This window comes from Sus scrofa, chromosome 4, assembly GCF_054392235.1.
Source record: "Sus scrofa isolate SSC_HxYL_T2T_F1_AM1 chromosome 4, Sscrofa_HxYL_maternal_Yorkshire_Landrace_v2.0, whole genome shotgun sequence".
Lineage (NCBI taxonomy): Eukaryota > Metazoa > Chordata > Mammalia > Artiodactyla > Suidae > Sus > Sus scrofa.
In genome coordinates, this window is record NC_139386.1 from 38,191,048 (window position 1) to 38,214,609 (window position 23,562).

Genomic DNA, 23,562 nt, shown 5'->3' on the forward strand with positions numbered 1-23,562 from the left:
TAACTTTAATGTGAACCCAGATTGTACTTCAGTCTTTCTCTCCAGTGAGTTGCCAGATTCACAATTCCATTTGTATCTGGAATTGGGGAAGCTGAGTTTAATATGGATTTTTGCCAATGATAGCAAATCTTGGCAAGATAGTCATATTCTCTGTGCTTAATTATATAGTTTTATTATAAACTTTTTCACATGTTTATGTGGAGGTACCTCTCATATACTTTATTCTTTTGGTGGTTAATCATTTGCTGTCAAATCTCTTCCTTCTCTTCTGAGAAGGCAGCTTACATTTTTTATACATTACCATTAGTTCCCCTGTTCTGTCTCTTTGTTAGATTTATAGATTTTAAAGCTGTACAGGTGTCTCAGGGGTCATTACTTCTAAATCCCTCTTTTTTTTTTTTTTGAAATCAAAAATCTTGGTGAAGCTGAAAGAGACTGTTATATATTAATTCATCCAATACTTACTGAGTGCCTGCTATGACACTGTTTCAGGCCCCGGGATCTAGCAGTGAATGAAACTAAATTCTAACCTTTAAATGCTTACTTTATAGTGGGGAGAGACAGTAAATTACATACAAAAAGTATAACATACCAGGTGCTGGTAACTGCTATGCAAGAAAAATAAAACAGGATAAGAGGGGATACAGAATGACAAGGGGGCTTGTGATAATATATATGTATATAGGATGGTCAAGAAAGGCTTGTACGATGAGGTGACTTTTAGTAGAGATCTGAAGGAGGTAAGTAAATGAGCCACTGGAATACTGGTGAAAGTATTCTAGTCCAGGGAAACTGATGTGGCAGTGTGTTTGGTATTTAAGGAACGGTGTGGAGATTCATATGGCCGGAGCTGGGGGTGAGGCAGGAGATGAGGGCAGAGGGATAGCAGGGAACCAGATCAGTTAGAGCCTTCATAAACCATGAAGAGCTTTTTAGCTTTTAGCTCGAGTGAGACAGGGAGCCAGGTTTTGAGCAGAGGATTGATACGGCGTAACCTAGGATTTAAAAGCCGTATTCTTCCTTCTTGAGAAGGAATTGTGGCAGGGCAAGGTTGGAAGCAAAGTGAACAGTGAGGGAGGTTACTTCTTTGGTAGCCCAGGTATGAGGTGAAGGTGGTTTGGACCAGGGTGGCAATGTAGAAGTGTCGAGAAGGGTCAGATTCTGCATATATGCCATTCTGTGTGGTATGTGAATTATATCTCAATCTATTATATAATGACTAATAAATGAAATCAAATGGTTTTAACAAATAGCAAAATGACACTGCTCTCATCTCTGCTTTGTGATGAAGACTCTTAAGACTTGAGGCCAAGCCACATAGCCATTTAAGGGTAAGAGCTGGGAGAGAACCTTTTTCTGTTTTACTTGGAGTTAGAATCACCTGGATTTGGTGACCAAAATGAAGTTTCCAGTTTGGAAGGCTGTTTGGGTGGTGGTGAACAAGAGACAGGGACTTCTGGAGGAGCAGGAATGGTGAGAACAAGAAAGTCGCTTTCTCCCTAGGCTCCCATGTGGTCTTTGTCTTTTCCTCGTAGCTAAACTGCTTAGAAGAATAGCTTATACTCATTGCCTCCTTATTAATATAAATACTCTTTTAAATTTCTTTTGATCCTTCCTATTTACCAGGGATCACTTATGGCCAAATCCAATGGCCTCATCTTAGTCGTCACCTTACTTCTGGCTCCCTAAGAAAGGACTTTTTTTCTGTAAAGGTCCAGATGGTAAACAGTCACTACAGGTCATCTTCAGTCATAGACAGTTCATGAAAGAGTGAGCATGGCTGTATTCCAGGAAAGCTATTTATCAAGACAGGTGACAGTCCAGATTTGGCATGTGAGCTAAAGTTTTGATGACCCCTTCTCTAAAGCATTTAGTTGTTTAGTTGTATTTTTACCCTCCACCCCCCCACCCCCTGTTTTTGTTTTTTTGTTGTTGTTGTTTTGTAGGGAGTGTTTCTCTCTTTTAATGATACTTTTTCTTTTCCCTCCCTCCCTCCCTTCCTTCCTTTCTTCCTTCCTTCTTTATGCAGCAGTTCCAGGGCCAGGGATTGAACCCACACCACAGCTGTAACCAGAGCCATGGCAGTAACAACACCAGTTCCTTAACCTGCTGAGGCACGAAAAGAGGAAAGGAGCTCCCCTTTTACTTTTATTTAATAGCATCTCTTCCTTTACTCACTCCATGTGGTTCTGTCCATGGCTATTTTCTTACTTTGTATTAAGGTTTCTCTTAAGGCTTTTAAGCTGTGGGCCCACTTTCTCCATGTCTAAGAGGAAATAAGTAAGGCTGAGGAGTCCTATTACTAAAATCCTTTGACCTAGGAGTGAGGTCTGAGCCAGTGTTCCAAGCTGATGGTTTCTTCCATCACCCTTCGGCCGTCTTAGGTCTGCACTTGAGTAGCCCACTGAGGCCTGCACTTCTGGAAAGTGCCCATAAGTTAGTGTAGCATTCTCAGCTGCTGTGGATGCCTCTTCTATGGTCTTTTGTCTGCTTGAGGTAAGTTAGGGGAATGATGGGCTTCTCTTTAAGGGGGCGGGTACGTAAAAGGAAGCTCTGTGGGAAAAAGAAGGGAGTGTTTGTAGTCATTTACTAAAAGCATTTTAAGTGACTTGTGTAACAATGCAGTGTTAGCTAGTGACAAAGCCAGGGCGATTTCATTTGGTTCTCTTATTTCATGTCTCCCTGTTGTGTTTCAGATAGTATTATCTTCTCAGTTTTGATTCTCATTTCCAATCTTTCCATCTTCTCACTTCCTTGGCTTAAAATTAAGCTATTCTTCAACCTCAGGCCAGTTACTTTATTTTTCCTTTCATTTTCCAGCCCGTCAGTTTCCTCATGAATTCACTTTCCTCTGCCGTTTAGCCTAGACTGTGCCCTATTGGTTGATCCACATTCTTTTCACTCCCTAGGTTTCCCTTTCTTTTTGCCGTACCTTCCAGACAATGTACCAACTCCAGACCAATTCAGTATTATAGTAACTATTACTTATTAAGGGCTTGCTATGTGACAGACCCTATGTTAGGTAATTTCATATATATAAAAAATATATGTATATACATATGTACATGTATATATTCTTGTAATTTTCACAATTGCAAAGGGGTAGATATTATTATTATTATTACTATAACTATAGATAACTAACCCCAAGGCACAGTAATACTGTTAAATCTGGGTTCTCAGTCAGACTTCTATAACCTTAAAAGTTATACTTTCTCCATTGTCCCAGGTTCCTTCTAGCCAGGCTGCTAAACAGCAGTAATATGCAATTGGCCCTCCGTATCTATTGGTTCCACATCCATTGGATTCACCAACTGCAGATCAGAAGTATACGAGAAAAAATAATTCAAGAAAGCTCCAGAAAGCAAAAGTTGAATTTCCTGCACACTGACAGCTATTTATATAACATTGACATCATATTAGGTATTACAAGTAAAGATGTTTTAAAGTATATGGGAGGATGTGTGTATTTCATAATTTTATTTGAGGGACTTGATCATCCATACATTTTGGCATACTTGAGGGTCCTGGAATCAGTCCTCCGCAGGAACCAAGGAATGACAGTACCTGTAAAGACTGGTGCCAACAAAACCATGATCTCTAATCTGAACTTGACTGTTGTCAATCTTTTCATACCTGCCTTCCCTCCCTGCCCAATCCCCTCTTCATAGTCAGTTGCAAAATCTTATTACTTTCCTTCCTTCCTCTTTCCTTTTAATGTTTTTCTCCTCTCTTCTCCACCTTTTTTCTTTAATTTCTTTTCCATTGGTTCTTTTTTTAATCAGCAGTAAACCTACGCCTACTCACCAGTACCAGCATCAGCACCAGCACTACTACTACTGTGTTGTATCATTATTATTATATGTCACAATCTAAATACTATAGAAGTCAAACTTTCAACTTGCAAATGGGGAATAGAACAGGTTTTTGCAATTATGGAGCAGATTAATATTGAAATATTGATTACATTTTCATTTCTTTCTTTCCTTTTTTTTTTTTTTTTTTTTTTTGGCTGCACCCATAGCATATGGAAGTTCCTGGGCCAGAGACTAAACCCTTACCGCTGCAGTGACAACACTGGGTCTTTAACTCACTGAACCACAAGGGAACTCTTGCTTTTCATTTCTTAGTTTGAAAACTATTGTCACCTTAAAGTTAAGGATGACAGTGTATTGAAACTATTATAATACAAAATTTATACAAAGTATCAACATTTATAGGACTTTTATTTGTAGGACTGCTAAAAGGGAAATTAATAGTACATATTTTTCTTTCTTCTGTCTCTCCATCTCTGTTTTATCAACTGAGGCTTTTTTTGGTTATTATATTTTTCATTTCTAAAATTTCCATTCAACTCTTCTTTATGTTTTCTGTTTCCTTGCTGAGGGTTTCTGTTTTTACATTTGTTACAACCATTTTCAAATTCATGACTGCTTTGAAATATTTGTCAAATAATTTTTATATCTCTGTCCTTTGTTTTTTTGTCTTTTTTGTCTTTTTAGGGCTGCACCCACAGCATATGGAGGTTCCCAGGTTAGGGGTCTAATCAGAGCTATAGCCGCTGGCCTATGCCAGAGCCATGGCAACGCCAGATCCGAGCCATGTCTGCGCCCTACACCACAGCTCACGGAAATGCCAGATCCTTCACCCACTGAGCAAGGTCAGGGATCAAACCCAGAAGCTCATGGTTCCTAGTCAGATTTATTTCCACTGTACCATGATAGGAACTCCTCCTGTCCTTTAATTGTTGACATCTATTCATTATCTTTGTTTTCAGTCAGTCTGTGACCTCCTGTTTCTTGGTAAGATGATGCAGTTTTGATTCACAACTGTACTTAATAAAAATTATGTTTTGAAACTCCAGATCTTAAACATTTTATTTTAAATGTTTTTATTTTTATTTTTATTTTTTGTCTTTTTGCTATTTCTTTGGGCCGCTCCTGCGGCATATGGAGGTTCCCAGGCTAGGGGTCTAATCGGAGCTGTGGCTGCCAGCCTACGCCAGAGCCACAGCAACGCAGGATCCGAGCCACGTCTGCAACCTACACCACAGCTCACGGCAACGCCGGATCGTTAACCCACTGAGCAAGGGCAGGGACCGAACCCGCAACCTCATGGTTCCTAGTCGGATTCGTTAACCACTGCGCCACGACGGGAACTCCTTAAATGTTTTTAAATGTTGACACCCAGAGTTGGGAGGGTTCCTCATAGCTGCTAGGGGAGGGCAGAGGTTCTGGTGCCCCATGTCGTCTGTGTGGGCCTGGCTTCATTAGTAGTGGGTGAAAGGAAATAGTTTGGTTGCTGCTGCCTATAGCTGACCCCTGAATTAGTGAGTTCTCGCAGTTTCTTTCCTTCCTTTCCTTCCTTTACTTATGAACCCTCAGTTTCTGCAAATAGTATGTTTTTCATGCTAGCCCCAAATTTGTTCTGAGAGTAATGGGAGTTTTAGGAAGCAGACACTGTGGGTCCATACTGCTTGCTTCATACAGTGCTTTTTGACTGTGGCTACATCTTAGACATCTGAGAGAGTTTAAAAACATACACATAGCCTCCCCCCCATCAGATTCTTTGGGCTGGGCCCAGGGCATGAGAAATTTTAAAAAGCTCTAATATGTAGTGTTGAGACCCACTGGCCAAGGTTTTCTTCAAGAATATGGAGTTAGAAACAAGTACATAAATTTTTAAAAATCGTACTCACTAAGTTTTGGTTGAATCTGATCGTTTAAATTTATTTTTGGGCTCAAATATTTGACCAAGGCTGCAGATTAAATCATTCTTTTCTGTAGGCAAGTTTGAGGGGCCATGTTGAAAAATGGTGTTTGTTTTGTTTTTCTTCTTATAGCCATACCCACGGTATATCAAAGTTCCCAGGTTAGGCATCGAATCAGAGCAACAGCTACCCACCTATACCACCAGCCACAGCAATGCCAGATCCAAGCTGTGTCTGCAGCCTATGCTGAGGCTCGTGGCAACACCAGATCCTTAACCCTCTGAGTGAGGCCAGGGATTGAAACTGATCCTCATGGATACTAGTCAGGTTCTTAACCCACTGAGCCACAATATCCAGCGGATTTTTTTTTTTCCTGTAAGATTTTCCTGAATTGTCAAACTAAATTCCTGAGATCCATTGTATCTTTCTGATTATAGACTTTCCATATTTTCAATTATGTTTCTTTTCTGTTCTCTCTCTCTATATATATGGCGTATGTTTCTTGGTTTGTTTGTTTTAATGCCTGCACCCATAGCATATGGAGGTTTCAAGGCTAGGGACTGAATCTGAGCCACAGTTGTAACCTACACCACAGCTGCGTCAGTGCTGGTTCCTTTAACTCATTGCACTGGGCTGGGGATTGAACCTTCACCTCCACAACAACCCAAGCCCCGCAGTTGGAGCCCTAACCCACTGTGCCACAACAGGAACTGCTTTGTTCTTCATATTTTTTTTGTTGTTAATTAATTTTAGTGTTTCTTAATTCTAATTACATTGATTTTATTCTGTAATACTTTTTTTGGTTAAATTGATTTGTACTGGGCATTATACAGAGGGTTTGGGGGCCAGGGCCTCATGTACTGCATAATACTCTTGTTACCTTAGAGCTGGGTTATTGTTTTATCTTAGTTCAATCAAGGAGCTCTCTATTGACCTTGGTTTGTTTGGTTTGAAACTGATTCTTAGTATCGATTTAAGTTCCCTGCCTGAATTTTGCAATTGCTATTAGATGTGACTAGAGATTGAGTGACGGACGTGTCATTTGTGATCTGTATTACCTTTTCATATTTTGCTATGTATTGATTACTTGATTAACTACCATAGATTCTAGTCTTAGCATTTTGGTGGTAAATCGTGACCTTTTTTTTGCTATAGTTAGGATGATTTTATGCCAAATAGTAATTTTGAGGATGACATGTCGTTGGTACTAGACCTTGGTAACTGAAGCCTTTTCCTAGAGCTCATGCTTTAGAAAGCTCTCACTGAGGCCCTACTCAGACAATGCTACCTCCCTGTGCGAGGGCCTGCCTTCCTCTTCCTAGGTCATGCTCTGGGTACCTAGGATTCCAGAATTCCCTGCTCAAGTGGTCCTGAGCCTGTGCAAGCATCTTCCCTTGGATTCCTCATGAGGACAGGCTGCACCAGGCTAGAGGTGGACAGGAGGCAGCTGTTACAGGACTGGTATGTAGTAGAGTATACATAACCATATCTTTGAGTTTTTCTACAGAACTAAGAGCCCCCATCCAGGAGGAGGTTGGCAACTTCAGGCTGAGTAAAAGATTCCTGGAGCACTGCCCTGTTACCTCACTACCACCAATCAGAAGAAAGTCATACACCTGCAGCCTTCACCCCATATTTTGCCAATGAAAACTTTTTCACCTAAACCATCGAGAAGTTCAGGGTTTTTGAGCATGAGCCACCCATTCTTGCTTGGCCCTGCGGTAAACCTTTCTCCGCTCCAAACGCTGACCCTTCCATTTATTTGCCCTCGCCGTGCATCAGATACATGAACTTTGGTGACAAAGGCAGGATGCATAAATCACCTGGCACAGGAATGTGTTCACCAACCATGACACTTCACTGAGCTTCAGTGTCTATCCTTTATATTGAGGTTTCATTTAATAGCCACAGTTTTTTAAACTATTGGCCACATGTTTGAGCTCCTTCATCAACCTCCTCCCCAGAAGTCAAGCAGCCAAGAACCCTAACCCTTTAATCACACAGTTGATTTCTTTGGTGACTAGGTCCCATTCTGAAACTATCTGAGGGTCCACCATAGTCTTCATTAGCATAACAAGATAGTCCTATCACTCAGGAATCTGGGACAAAGACCAGACAAATCCTTTACTGTACTACATATAATTTACTTAATTTTTTACCTAAGTTGATTTTGAATCTACTCCTTTTTCCTAGCCATGTATTTAGAAGAAAAATCCTTGAAATCATAGGTTTTATATGCAGTTCCTTTTTTCTAATATACTTAAAAATGAATATCTAACTGTGGACATTGTTAATTGCCATCTTTTCTCATCATTCCTTTCATACTTAAGTTCTAGGTGTCTGATAGAAAAGTGTTGTGGAGTTCCCATCGTGTCTTAGTGGTTAACAAATCCGACTAGGAACCATGAGGTTTCGGGTTCGATCCCTGGCCCTGCTCAGTGAGTTAAGGATCTGGCATTGCTGTGAGCTGTGGTGTAGCTTGCAGAGGTGGCTCGGATCCCCCATGCTGTGGCCCTGGTGTAGGCCAGCAGCTACAGCTCTGATTGATTAGACCCTAGCCTGGGAACATCCATATGCCTCAGAAGCAGCCCTAGAAATGGCAAAAAAGACCAAAAAAAAAAAAAAAAAAAGAAAGAAAGAGAAAGAAAGAAAGAAAGAAAAGTGTTGTGTTGGACTTTTAGGAAGTCTGGGTAAAGAGAGCTGACTGAGACCCTGTTTTGCATTCTTGATGTCTGGAGTAAACATGTGGTAGCTGGTGCCTGAGCAGCCATCTTACACCATGAGGTAGCCTGGAAGGTGGGGGCAGCCCCAGTACTATCCTGTACTGTCTCTGGATTACAACTGCTTTTTCCTCTTTCTCTTTATCTCTCTCTTCATCATTTTCACCTCTTCCTTCACACTTCTTTCCCTTCCTCCTCTCCTCACTCCTAGCTATCTACAGTAGTTTTCTATTTCTTCTGTAACAAATTACCACAAATTTAGTGGCTGACACAACACAAGTTTATTATCTTACTGTTCTGTAGGTTAGAAGTCCAGCATGGGTATTACTGGGCCAAAACTGAAGTGTTGGCAGGGCTGTCTTTCTGGAGGCTCTAGAAGAGAATTTGTTTCTTTGCCCTTTCCAGCTTATAAAGGCTGCCCACATTTCTTGACTTGTGGTTCCTTTCCTCCGTCTTCAGACAGCAGTGTTTCATCTCTGATCATTCTAACCACAGTCCTCACATCTCCCTCTGAGTCTCTTCTCCCTCCCTCTTCCACTTTTAAGGACCCTTGTGATTACATCAGCCTGCCTAGATAATTCAAGAAAATCTTTCTCTCTCAAGATCCTTGATCAATCCTATCATCAAAGTAAGGTTTTGTTTTGTTTTGCCATATAAGGTAAGATACCCACAAGTTCCAAGGCTTAGCATGTAGATTGTAATCTTTGGTGTGTGGGTGTGGGTGCTGTTTTGCTACCTGTCATCTGTCTAGCTATCCTTTTTTCTCTTCCCTTTTTTCCTCTCCTGTCTACCTAGTTATCTCATCTCTCTGTGTGTGTATCTCTTTTTGAAGTGTCTAATACTTCATCCCTGAACAGTTATTTCTGCATGCATCCTTGAAGAATAAGAACATACTCTTGCATAAGATACTCTTAGAATCCTGATTATATCTAAGAAAATTAACAATAATTTTCTAATATAATCTATTTAGTTCATGTTCACATTTCCTCAGTTCACACACATTGTATCTGGCCTCTTTTAGTCTAGTTCATGCACCATACTCTCCCCCCTCCCAACAGGCACACACTTTCCCCCCCGTGACACTGCCTTTTTGAAAGGATGGGGCAAAGCTTTTTTTTTTTTTTGGTAAAATTTCCTGTAATTTGGATATGCCTTAATGTTTCCTAATTAGTGTCTCTTAGCTTTTTACTCTATTCTCTATATCTGCTATAATCTAGAAATTAGATCTAGAGCAGGACAATCCAGCAGAACCTTCTTCAGTGATGGAAAATTTCTGTATCTGTACTGTTCACTGTGATAGCCACTAGTGACATGTAGCAATTTAAATTTAAAATAAATTAAAAATTCAATTTCCTTGTTACACTAGCCTCATTTCTAGTACAAACTTGCTCTGAGATATTGTGGGTTCAGTTTCAGACCCCAATAAAGCAAATATTGCTGTAAAGTGAGTCATATGAATTCTTTTGGTTTCCCAGTGCATATAAAAGTTATGTTTACATTATACTGCAGTCTGTTAAATGTGCAATAGCATTATGTCTAAAAAACTCAGTGTATGTACCTTAATTTAAAAAAAACCACTTTATTGCTAGGAAATGCTAATTTTCATCTGAACCTTCGGTGAGTCATAGTAGTAACATCAAAGAGGTTACCATAACGAATATAATAATATAATGAAAAAGTTGGAAGCATTGTGGGAATTACCAAACTGTGCCACAGAAACATGAAGTGAGAAAGTGCTGTTGGAAAAATGGTGCTGATAGACTTGCATATTGCAGGGTTGCCACAGACCTTCAATTCATAAAAATGCAGTATCTGCATAGCGTAGTATGGCAAAAGCAGAATAAAATGAAGTGTGCCTGTACTCAGTAGATTCTATTCAGGTTATATATTTTGGGGAAAGATTTCATGGGTGGTGGTGTGTCTTTCAAATGTATCACATCAGAAATCACATGCTGTCAGCTTGTTTCTTAGCAGTAAGCCTGATGACTTAAGGCAGAAATGAGCAGCTCCCTTTATTGTTAAGGTACATCTTCTGGTGCTTCCAATTTCTTAGCTTTTTAACTCATTCATTCTTTAGGATTCAGCTTTAAGTCTCCTTTTTCGTTTTCTCTTTGTCTTTTTGTCTTTCTAGGACTGCACCTGTGGCGCATGGAGGTTCCCAGGCTAGGGGTCCGGTTGGAGCTACACCAGCCTACACCAGAGCCACAGCAACGCCAGATCCGAGCCTCGTCTGCGACCTACACCACAGCTCATGGCAACGCTGGATGGTTAACCCACTGAGCAAGGCCAGGGATCGAACCAACAACCTCATGGCTCCTAGTCGGATTCATTTCTGCTTCGCCGTAACGGGAACTCCTTTTTATTTTTTATTTTTTTCATTTTTTGTGAAATACGTTTTGGGTCCGGTCATCCTATAATGCCCATTGTTCACATCTGTTTTAGCACTTAACACTATTTTATTGAAATAATCATTTTCTTATCTAGTTAGATTCTAAACTTATAATAAATTCTAATATTGTGGAGGTTCGCATACATTTCATGTGCTCAAAAAGTTAACTGAGCTGATCGCACACAAGAATTCCAGTTTGGTAGATCTGGAAGAGAGTAGAGTTGTAGAGTTCCTTAAGTTTTGGCTTTTGTTACCTTTTGATTTCTTCTGTAGCCACGGTTTTGTTTGTTTTGTTTTGTTTTTCATTTTTGCTGATCTGTAATAAAGCAACCTCACAGAGCTGTTCTGAGCTTTAAAAGGGTTATTACTATTATTATTCTTATTTTTAAAATATGCAAAAAAAATTAAAAAAAAAAAAGGAGTTCCCCTTTGTAGCGCAGTGGTTAACGAATCCAAGTAGGAACCGTGAGGTTGCGGGTTCGATCCCTGGCCTCACTCAGTGGATTAAGGATCAGGCGTTGCCATGAGCTGTGGTGTAGCTCGCAGAAGCGGCTTGGATCCCAAGTTGCTGTGGCTGTAGTGTAGGCTGTCAGCTGGAGCTCCAATTAGACCCCTAGCCTGGAAACCTCCATGTGCCGTGGGTGCAGCCCTAAAAAGACAAAAGACAAAAAAATAAAATACTTAAAATGTGGAAACAGGCTTAGGGAAGTAAAAGAGGTCTGATGGCTACTTGTAACTGTAGGGAGTTCTGGTGCCCAGTGCCGTCTAGAGCTGTCTCAGACCTCTAGAGCTGGTTCTCTTGTTTGCCTTGTACTGCCAGGGCACCGACTGCACCCCTTCCCTTTGGGTTCCTAGGCAAGCAGATTGGCCTTTATGGACCAGATTAATGATTACTGGATTTCCTGCTGCTGAAGCTGGAGTCAATGTGAGGTCTTGCTCGCAAATACTTTAACCCTGGGCTTGCTATAGAAACTGCGCCCTAAGAGCAAGGGTCAGACTAGATTTTAGTATTCTCTTCAAATCTCCGTCTATTTAAAAGTTGTTTTTAAGAGTAAAAACTTAGATTTGTATTATTATATCACCATCTAGTAGACCGTTTGTAATCCTTCCCTCTCTTCCCCCACCTCCATCGTCTTCTTCGCTAACAATTTAATACTTGTCTAGCTAGGATTTAACTTCTAGATTGCTAGACAGAGTGTCAGAGTCTTTCAGACCCAGAAAAGGAATTTGAAAAATATTTAGTTCAACCACCTCATTTATATGAAAAACTGAGGTCACCACTAGTCAGAGGGTGATTTAGAACTCAAGCCTATTTTTCTGATCTAAGTCCAGCTTGAGCTTCATTCCATTGTACTATTTACTGCCTTATTTGTAGTAGTCTTTTTAAAAATATCATTACTATGTATTCTTTTTAGGAGTTATATGCTTTTATATGACTTAGTAGCTTGCTATCTCTGTATTATGTTTCACAGTCAGGAAACAGCACAATATTTGTTTTTAGCTCTTTGCAGTTTTATAAAGAGCTTTCTCATCCTTTATCTCGTTTATTTGCTATGAAGATAACCTTTTGCTCACGTACTTGAGGTTCTTGAATAGTGGCACAGGTTACTTTGTTATTCCTGCATGTTCAGTGCTTCTGTACATTAACAAATCCAGCTACTTAGCTTCAGACATATGCGTTGGCTCACTCACCTGGTCAGGCATTGTCGTTTCTCAGCTCCAGCTCTTTTCCCATCTTCTGGGTGCTCCTTGAGTCTAAGTCATGAAGATAATTTGCTGTTTTGAGGTGCTAATATTTCTTGGCTTCTTAAGCCTACTTATGATCAGGGAAGTTCCTTTTCAAACTTAATCAGAGGTTCAATATGTAGTTAAGCAACTTGTGTAGAAACAAACACAGGGATAATCATACCATTTATTGTACTAACATTCTTCAATCAAAATGGTGTTAGAGATAAGATAAATTATATGACTGTAATATGTGTCCATACGATTTGGTTAGTGGCAAGGAAGGGAGTGAATTGTTAGTATAAGACTAGCCACTGAATGCCAAAACTTTCTACAGCAGAGGCCTGTTACCTAATCAACTCATACAAAACCTGGAGGTTCTCAAGAGGATCCCCTCTGACTCATGATCGGCTTAAATTAGTTGAACAAAGTGAAGTCCATGAGAAAAATCTGTCAGCTTGTTATTGATTATCTAACCCAAAGAAATGGAAATAAAAGGTCTCATGCTTTTCCTGGATATTTTTAGAGTCTCTGCATTTTGGTAGATCATATATTAAAGAATTATTTGTTTGAACTGCATGCAGTTCAATGCTTGTTTGAGAATAGAATGTGAATAGGAGTGATTTTAGGATCACTTTATGATAGTACTGGGTAAATAAGCATTAGAGTTAAGCTTTTTATCCTTGGGTTTCTAATAGCTACTGCTAAGGTGAGCTTTATATGTTAAGATTATCTGAAGATAAGACTATAGCTCATTGGCTCAAAGTTCAAAGGAGAGCATTGACTTCAAGGACATAAATCACTGAGTTGTTAGCCATCAATTTGTAACAGAAGTGCAGATGGACAGCATTTATTTAGACAATCTAGTATCATTTACCTGAAGTTTGAGGTCAGTCTATACAGGGGCTTATGTAGGTGCTTTGAACTATTTTGCAGAGATGAGACTTCAAATTTATTTTTTTTCTTTAATTTGAAGTAGCAGGTGGTTTTGTGTGCCTTTTGCAGCAACTGATATTAACCCCATTTTACCCATCCATAAAAGCCAGATTATGTTCTGCTTCAACTACGAAGCTGAGATTAATTAGGTTATTTACAGAAGAATTCTATTTTCTAGCACTCCATTCTTTGCTGTTTGCTTCATTATGTGTTAGCCCCCTTCCCCCTGCCACACACAGACACACAGTTTTAGAAAGGCTTACACAATTAGATATGTGGATACATGACGGGCACCATCCAGCAAAGCAGATAATTGAGCCGGGCCAGATGGTGCCCATGTAAAAGCAAGAATGTACACCTGGTGTAAAATCAACCTAATTACAGCACATTTTTACCTTGTGAGACTATGAGCTTGATGTTGCCTGAATAGAATGTATCTTCTGACTCTGACTGGCCTATAGCCTGTCAGTTTACTATTTCTTTTCTTTCCTTTTTTTCCCCTTGCTTTTTAGTACTGCACCTGTGCCATAGGGAAGTCCCAGGTCAGGGGTGGAATCGGGGCTGAAGCTGCCACCCTACACCACAGCCACAGCAATGTAGGATCTGAGCCACATCTACAACCTATACACCACAGCTCACAGCAACACTGGATCCCCAACCCACTGAGTGAGGCCAGGGATCAAACCCACGTCCTCATGGATACTAATCGGCTTTGTTACTGCTGAGCCATAACAGGGACTCCCAGTTTGCTATTTCTTTAACAGAGCATCGTTAGGAACACACAGAAGGTCCTTCGTGTGTACTTGTTTGATGAGCTTCTTGTGTCTTAAAACTAGCTACACTGCTTTTGAAGATCTATCTTAGATGCTGTACGTGTAATATGATATAAGATGTGTAAGGATGTTCTCTTCTATTAAAGGATTTTCTCTTTTTCAAAGAAGGTGAGTACACTAATAAAGAGATTAACTTTTACCCTAGAATCAACAGACTTGGATATTGAATCTTCACTGCTTTGTCCACAGAAAGTCCTTTGGATCACTTTCAAAGTGAGAAACCAGTGATAACATTGTAGTGAATGCTGCACGTTCTGAGGGCTCGCAAAAGGGTGATATAGTGAATTGTTAGGATACCTGAGTATCTTGCAGTTAAGGCGTCTATTTTTCGTTTCTTGAATTCTGGAGAAATCTTTTGTTTCTCCTTTTCTCTAGCCTCTCAAACAATGTTAGGATTTAGTCTTGGTTCTTCTTTTGTAATATACCGCATTTCTTCCATTTCATTCCTGTAGCTACTATCCTATTTTAAACTTTTGATTACTCACCCTGGGACATCTACACTGTCTTTTCTAGTCCACATTTAGAGTATCTCCAGTTTTTGTTTTTGTTTTCCTCTCAATCCTTTTCTTAAGTCATAAACTCTCATTAAAAGCAAAGACATAAATACACTAACACACACTAGAAAAAAAATTCTCTCGGTTGTGTACTTTCTTGCTGACCAAACTCCATATCCTCCATTCCCTCTTCTAATCTTATCATTTCTTAGTCCCTTACTGGGTAATCAGCTGTTCTCTGCTCCTCCCAACTGCCTTATTTCACGTCTTGCTTTTCTTTATGCTATTTCTTCTAAGGGGAATGACCTCTCTTTTTAGTGCCTTATATCATTTCTTTTATTATTGCACTGTTCTTTAAATCCTTTTACTGTACTTTCATTACCAGAGTAGAAGTTTCTTAAGGGTAGTGACTGTATTTCCTCTTCCATCTTTAACTCCTTATGATATTTTGTGTGTAGCAGGCATTTAACTAATATTCACGAGTTTGATTAGTACTTTATATTTTCTCTCATTCACATTTTTTATAGTGGTAAAATATACACAACATAAAATTAATAACTCTTTTAACCATTTTTAGGTGTATAGTTCTGTAAAATCAGGTATGTTCACGTTGCTGTACAGCCATCACCAGCCATCCCTCGTCCCTCTCCAGAACCTTCTCATTTTCCCTAGCTGAAACCCTGTGCCCATTAAATGCTAACATCCTACTCCTTTCCCACAACCCCTGGAAACCACCATGCTACTCTCTGGTTCTATGATTTTGACTACTCTTAAGAACCTCATTATAAGAGGAATCACACAATATCTGTCCTCATGCAGCTGGCTTATTTCATTCAGATGATGTCTTCAGGATTTATCTATGCTATAGCATATATCAAAATCTTTTTTTAAAGTTAAATAATATTCTATTGTATGGGTATATACAATATAAAACCACATTTTGTTCATTCATCTACTGTAGGTTGCCTTTTCACTCTGTTGATAATATCCTTTGATGTACAAAGTTTAAGTTTTGATGAAGTCCAACTGAACTGTTTTTTCTTTTGTTGCCTTGATTTTTCTGTGTGTGTCATTATCAAAGAAATCTTTACCCTATTCATTACTGTTAGATTGTTGATTTATTCTGAGTTAATTTTTGTATATCATATAATGTAAGAGTTCAAATTCATTTTTTTTTTGGCTGTGCCCATGGCATGGGGAAGTTCCTAGGCTAGGGATTGAACCCAAGCCACAGCAGTGACAATGCCGAATCCTTAACCATTAAGCCACCAGGGAACTCCTTAAGTTCATTTTTATTTTAGTGGGTACATCTAGTCTTACCAGCACCATTTGTTAAAAAGACTATATTTTCTCTACTCAAATGTCTTTTCCTCATTCATATTTCACCGAATGACCTTCAACTTTAGTGTCACTGCCATGACTATAATAAGCTTTAAGAACCATTCCTGTCACTGTCTTATCTAAAAGGCTTAAAACTTGTTTGTGCTTTCTTTCTCACAGTGGAAATAAAAGAGGAAGACCTGGGAAAATGTATACATTGAAAACAGCTATCATTTATCATTTCTCTATCCTCTTACTAGCTCTTTGTTTAGATTTAGTAACCCTTTTTGCTCTGTACTTCACCTTCTTGAAACATAGTAGAAGCAGTAGAATACTTTGCTAATCTTTTGCATAAAGACCCTTTTGTAGATCTGAAATTTTGTGTGTTAAGTCACTTAGCCTCTCTGGACTTTTGATTTCTTTTCTGTTAAATGAGAAGATTGAGCTAAATTATCCCTCATTTATCTTAATACTTAGAAAGTTTGTGATTTTAAGATACTTGTCAATGGCTTTTGAACAGTTAGTAAAACTTCAGTGGAGAGTGGAACAGTTTTATTTTATCCAAGGAATGCATTAAAATTGATATCCCCATAAGAATATATTATCTTTATTAGTTTGTTTACAGTTTGGGTGTTTTTAACGTATATGAACAAGTTTTGAACATAGTTATGATTAATTTTTCAACGGTTAAAAAAAAACAACTTAGTTTCTAAGTGTCATGGTGGTTTCTAGTATTACCATCTTTATTTTCTTTGAGCCTTAAGGAGAAGGGACATAAGTTTATGTACATGAAATTCATTTGCATATGAAGAGAGAGGACTAGCCCAAAAAAAAAAAAAAAAAAAAAAAGAGGTGAAAAAATGAGCTGGAACAGACAGACACCTCTATTCTGGAAAGTCAGAGAATAGTGAGGTCTAGAAAGGGAGTTTTTGGTATGCTTCACCCCTGACTATGTCTTTGAGAGCCCCATGTTTGTATACTGCAAACGCATATATTAATTGATTGCCAGAAAGCTTTTTTTCCCCCCCATGTCACCTGTAGTTCTGATTGTGTAATTGTCTACAAACTTACCTATTAAAACTAGTCAGTTATAATATGGTTGGATTCATTTTACTTTGTAAAATTTTTGTCATTGCTTTGTTTGCCTTTTATTTAATAACACTATGTGGAAATGAAAATGATAATAGCCAGTATTTGTTGAGTACTTGATATACTTGTTATAACTTTATTATTGTTTTCATATCTTTTCAAAGAAAATGATGTTTTAGTGATGGTATTTGATCGGAAACTATTCCGGAGCCCAGGAGAGAAGTTAATTCATTACATACAGTGGTTTTCTATGAACATTAGGAATTAATTCTCTTGTCAAAAAAAGGATGACTGAGTAGCTAGGAGGACAGGATGACAGGGAGACATTTTAGAGTTTTTGAGTTTTGAACTATCTGAATGTATGATCATTAAGACTTAGTTATTAATACTAAATTAAATTATTAGTGATAACTTGAAGTGGTATATTACCTTTAAAATTTTTCATTTGGAATGCCAGTGCATATATTTAGAAAGAGAAATAAAAGTCTTGGCTCTGTCAAGTATTATTTCAAATCACAGCAGTAATTATATTTGTGCTTAAATACTTTGGATTGCAGAAGCAAATTGGACTGCTGCTAGCTGTTCTGAGCAGTAGTACTTATAAAACTGAAATATAAAACTGAAATGGTAAGTAAATCTGGCATGCAATAGCAAAATTTGAGGATATATCTATTTAACTAGAGAATGTCCTTAGCTTGGTAAAAGGGGTTAGAAATGCAGTCTTCTTTGGAGACTGATTAAAAATAATAGATAAAATAAAGAATGATGTGCTCAATGAGCTACAATTCAAATAGAGGAAATTTAATGGGAAATGATTACATTAGTAGCAGATGGGCTTGCTTCCTGAATTGCAATCTTACTGGAAATCCTAGAACAGCTTACATTTGTTTTTCAGATTTAGAGTCTGATAAAAAGATAGATAAGAGATTTGTTTATTTGGTGCGTTATTGTGATTCTTACTGTGTCTTTTGGACATTTCATTTTTACTAGGCTATTTTTATGATTCCCACAAACCCACCACCAACATTCAGGAAGCCCGAACTTTGGTCTGACGATTTCACTGATTTTGTTAAAAAATGCCTGGTGAAGAGTCCTGAGCAGAGAGCTACTGCGACACAACTTTTACAGGTCAGTGCTCATGTCTCTAAGGGAAGGATATTTTCTTTACACATTTTAGCTTTCTAATATTGACCAGCATTTCTGTGAGTTTCATTACTGATTTCTAAAGATGTAAACCTCCTAGGAAATATGGATTGATTGAGAGACAGACAAACAGAAAGACAGACACATACACACACCATTCTTCTCCTGTGTATCCTCTTTCTCTGATTTTTTTCTTTTCTATTTTCCAAGGTCACTCTTTTGTCTCTACCACAACTACTCCTGTCCACTTATATTTTTATCAACTCTTTCCTCTTTCTTTCTTTTTTTTTTTAGAGCAAAATATCCAAAGGGTTCTCATTTCAGAAATGAGTTCTTATCTGCGTTGTTACTGTTTCTCAGTTTTTCTTCTTGATTAATTATTCTTTGACCAGGCATTTCTTCTTTGACTTTTTACTCTGTAAGACATGCAGATGCAAGATCCCTGAACTCCTTGGAAAGATCACATATTCTAAGTACTGGTTACCTAAGATTACCTAAATGAAGTTTCAATATCCCTGTATAAGTAGACTTTGTATCCAGAGTGTCAGGAGGTTTTTTAAAAATTTGCTTTGGCATTAAATGCAAATTGAAATAGTTTAATACTTTTAACAAGTATTTGTTGAGTCTTTATTTTTCCGGCAGAATTGGTTCAGACCTCTAAGCTATAATAAGTGTACATGTTAACAAAACCTGATATTTTAAAAAATAATTCTTTTTGCTAAATGACAAAGGATTAAAAGCATAGTCCTTATAAAAGGGACTTTTCCCAGGTGCTTTTTTTTTTTTTTTCAAAATAAATTGTTGAGGGAAATAAGAAACAGGCTCTTAAATGTAAGGTTTATTGTTATGAAATTTAACTTAATACTCAATCGCCATGGAAGACAATTTAGCAATATCTGTCTAGAATAAAATATCATACAATTCTTCCAGAGATTTGCTCTACAGAAAAATTTAACCATGTGTAAAATAACATATGTGTAGAAATCTTCATAAAACATTGTAATGGCAAAAGATTGGAAACCACATAAATACATGTCAACAAATTGGAAGCAATTTGAGGTCCATTGAGAGGAGTGATTGACAGAATACACACACCCACACACACATATATGTATACATACATCTGTCAGTGCTTGTAGTGGAGTATCTCGAGAAAAATAAGCAGAAATTAGACTCCAGAGAAGATAACTGTATGGCTGAGAAGCAGGTGTGGGATGGAGACTTTTTGCTGACAGCTCTTTTTGAGCCTCTTGAATTTTGTGTTATGTGCAAATATTACCTTTTAAAAATAATTGATTGAAACATGTATTTCAAAATATTATGAGCATTTTAAAGGAATTTGAGGCACATAAATCTAGGATTTATTGATATTATTATTGGATTGAGTGGCTAAATTATTCAACTCTAAGGAAGGCAAGAAAGAAGCAGATGGGAAAATAACAGAAAAAGTGGGACAAATAGAAAAAAAAATTTGATATGAAAGTAAATCCAAGTGTATCTGATAATTAATTTTTGGATTAGATAACCAGTATTTCTTTCTAGTCTTTCTTCCATAATCTTTTCTCTTATTTCTCATGAAATTCTGTTATTGACCTAGAGTTTTTAGGGTGGAAAAGCATTTAAGAAATATTCTAGAAAACTGCCTAATTTTGTATATGAGAGTACTGAAGTCCACAAAGATTCAGCAACTCACTGAAGATCACATAGTGAATAAGGAATTGGTTCTAGACATTCCATTTGCCCCCCACTTGTCACTGTTTTTCCATTCTGCTTTCTGCCCAGTAAGTTGACTGTATGCACAGTTAATGTAACAAGCTTTCTTGCCCTCTGGCTTCTAGTTGGGTTTGCCCAAGCATTTTTCTTTATATTAAGGGCAAACAATGCAACTGGTATTTTTTGTTTGTTTGTTTTGGTTTTTTTTTTTTTTTTTTTTTTTGTCTTTTTTTGTCTTTTTGTCTTTTTAGGGCAGCAGCTGCAGCATACAGAGGTTCCCAGGCTAGGAGTCTAATTGGAGATATTGCTGCTGGCCTATGTCAGAGCCATAGCAACTCGGGATCCGAGCCGAGTCTGCAACCTACACCACAGCTCACGGCAACGCTGGATCCTTAACCCACTGAGTGAGGCCAAGGATTGAACCCGAAACCTCATGGTTCCTAGTCGGATTTGTTTCTGCTGCGCCACGACAGGAACTCCACAACTGGTTTTATGTAGTGGTTGTGAGCCACTATTTGTTTTCTTTTCTTTTTTTTAGGGCTGCACTTGTGGCATATGGAAGTTCCCAGGCTAGGGGTTGAATTGGAGCTACAGCTGCTGGCCTATGCCACAGCCATAGCAACCCAGGATCCAAGCTGAGTCTATGACCTACACCGCAGCTCATAGCAACTCTAGATCTGAGTGAGGACAGGCATCGAACCCTCATCCTCATGGATACTAGTCGGATTCATCACCCCTGAGCTACAACAGAATTCCCTACTATTTGTTTTCTTGATTAAAAATTTTTTTTTTTTTTTGTATTGTGCTGTTGCTGACCATCAAGGCCCACTGTTGTAATGTGGTGTCCTCCTCTGGCCTCTTAACTGACCCCTTGTTTGACCTTCCTTTTCTTCCCTCTATAAATACTGAAATAATAAACTTAGAATTCCTTATGGAGGTCATGCTTCTTAAAACCACTGTACTTTTGCTCACCCTGTTTGTCTCACCCCTTATTCCTAGTTTAAAGACCACCTTCATCAACAAGCCCCTTTTTACTCATTGTCTCATAGTTTCTAATTCAAATTAGGTACTCCTGGAGTTCCTGTTGTGGCACAGCAGAAATGAATCTGACTGGGAACCATGAGGTTGCAGGTTCAATCCCTGGCCTTGTTCAGTGGGTTAAGGATCTGGCATTGCCATGAGCTGTGGTGTAGATCACAGACACAGCTTGGAGAGTTAAATTAAACTCTCAGAATTTAGTATTATCATCAAGTTTTAATGGGCACTTATCTATAATCTACTTGTATAGGAAGTCATACTGAGTTTTTCAGAGTGGTTTATTTTCTGACACAAGGTAGATAATTGTATAAGTTTAAAAGAATCATAGGCTGAAACTGAAAGGATCTTTTGAGATTGTTGACTTGACTCTTAGTAGTTATTAAAGATGAGGATATTGAATCCCCAGGGAGAAGATTCAAGTTCAGCCTAGTGGCACCAGAGTTCCTGATTTGAAAATGCTCCTTATACCTTCTGGTGGGCAGCCTAGAACCTGAAAGTCTGCTCTTGCCTTAGGCTGGCCTTCTACAAGAATGTTAGCTTGACTGAGATCTGCCATTATTTGAACTGATCCATGGGCTTGGCTGTGAACTACTACAGCATGTAATTTATTCTTCATTTTAGCCAGTTCAAGTGAGGAATAGAAACTTTGTCTACCTTGCTGTCCCTTCTATTTATAATATAATTATATTAAATACTTCCTCTCCATACATTAAGGTCCATACCAAACAGTATTATAATGTTTCTTTTAACCTTTAAACAATTTTTAAAATCTCAAGAGAATAAGGGCAACTTATTTTATTTAACCTATTTTTCTTCTTTTGTTCTTTCTCATATTCAAAAGTTCTTTTTTTTTATTACTTCTTTTCTGTGAGGAAGATTTCCTTTAGCCATTCATTTGAGGTAGTTCTGTTTAGGTAATACTATTAGTTTTCCTTCATCTGAGAATGTCTTGTCCTCTCTTCATTCCTGAAGGATATAGAATTCTGGCTATAGAATTCTTGGTTGACAGTTCTTTTAACACTTGGAAAATGTCGTGCCACTTCCTTCTGATAACTGTTGTTTCTTATGAGAAATCTATAGTCATCTAAGTTGTTTTACCCCTTGATCTTTCCAAGATTTTTTCTTTGTTGGGAGTTCTCGTCGTGGTGCAGTGGTTAACGAATCCGATTAGGAACCATGAGGTTGCGGGTTCAATCCCTGCCCTTGCTTAGCCGGTTAAGGATCAGGTGTTGCCGTGAGCTGTGGTGTAGGTCACAGACGTGGCTCGGATCCCTCATTGCTGTGGCTCTGGCATAGGCCATTGGCTCCAGCTCCGATTCAACCCCTAGCCTGGGAACCTCCAAGTGCTGCGGGAGCAGCCCTAGAAAAGGCAAAAGGACAACAGCAACAACAAAAACAAGATTTTTTCTTTGTCCTAATTTTTAAAAGTTTAATTATGGTGTGTCTTGGTGTGGATTTCTTTGGATTTAGGTATGTTCAGCTTCTTGAATCTGTGAGTTTGTTTCTCTTGCTAATTTGGGGAAGTTTCCAGCCATTATTTTGTCAAACATTTTTTCAGCCCTATCCATTTTTCTTCCTAGGACTCCACTGACACAAATGTTAGATTTTTGTCTTAGTCACACAGGTTCCTGAGATTCTATTAATTTTTATTCTCTGTTGTTTGTATTGTATAATTTCTACTCTTTCATGTTCTGATTCACCAAGTCTTCTTTCTGTCCCATTCTGTTCTTTAGCCAGCCCATCCATTAAATTTTGATTATTGTTATTATATATTTCAGTTATTTTCATTTGTTTCTTTTTTATGTATTCAATTCTTTGCTGAGACTTTCTGTTTTTCATTTGTTTATAAAAGTGTAACTGGTTATTGGAGCATTTTTATGATGATTGCTTTATAATCCTTGTTGGGTAATTCTTTTTTTTTTCCCCCAGGAACACATTTATTAACCATCGCCATTGTGGTCCACTAATTTTTTTCTTTATAACTATAGTTATAAATCACCATTTTATTTTATTGTTCATTTTTTAAAAATTAAAGTATAGTTGAGTTACAATGTTGTGCCATTTTCTGTTGTACAGCAAAGTGATCCAGACACACACACATACACGTATATATATTCAAATTCCTTTTCTCACATCATCTCGCATCATGGTCTATCCTAAGAGATTGGACACATTTCCCTCTGCTCTACAGGAGGACCTCATTGCTCAATCATTCTAAGTGTAATAGTTTGCATCTACTAACTCCAAACTTCCAGCCCATCCCTGCTCCCTCCCCCTTCCCCTTGGCAACCACTAGTCTGTTTGCTATGTCTGTGAGTCTGTTTCTGTTTTGTAGATAGGTTCATTTGTGCTTGTGGGATAATTCTGATATCCATGTCATCTTGACGTTGGTGTCAGTTGACTGTATTTTCCCATTTAAGTTGAGATTTTTCTGCTTCTTGTTATGATGAGT

General features: G+C 38.2%; 1 protein-coding gene across 5 annotated transcripts in view; it reads left to right on the forward strand.

Annotated features, from left to right (window-relative positions):
- Positions 1-23,562, forward strand: part of STK3 (serine/threonine kinase 3) — a 295,227-nt gene that overhangs the window by 156,700 nt on the left and 114,965 nt on the right. For all 5 annotated transcript variants that reach the window (XM_005655350.4, XM_085022011.1, XM_085022014.1 and 2 more), the window contains one exon: positions 18,207-18,344. In XM_005655350.4, coding sequence (XP_005655407.3) covers positions 18,207-18,344 — 138 coding nt within the window. The remainder of the gene's footprint in view (positions 1-18,206; positions 18,345-23,562) is intronic.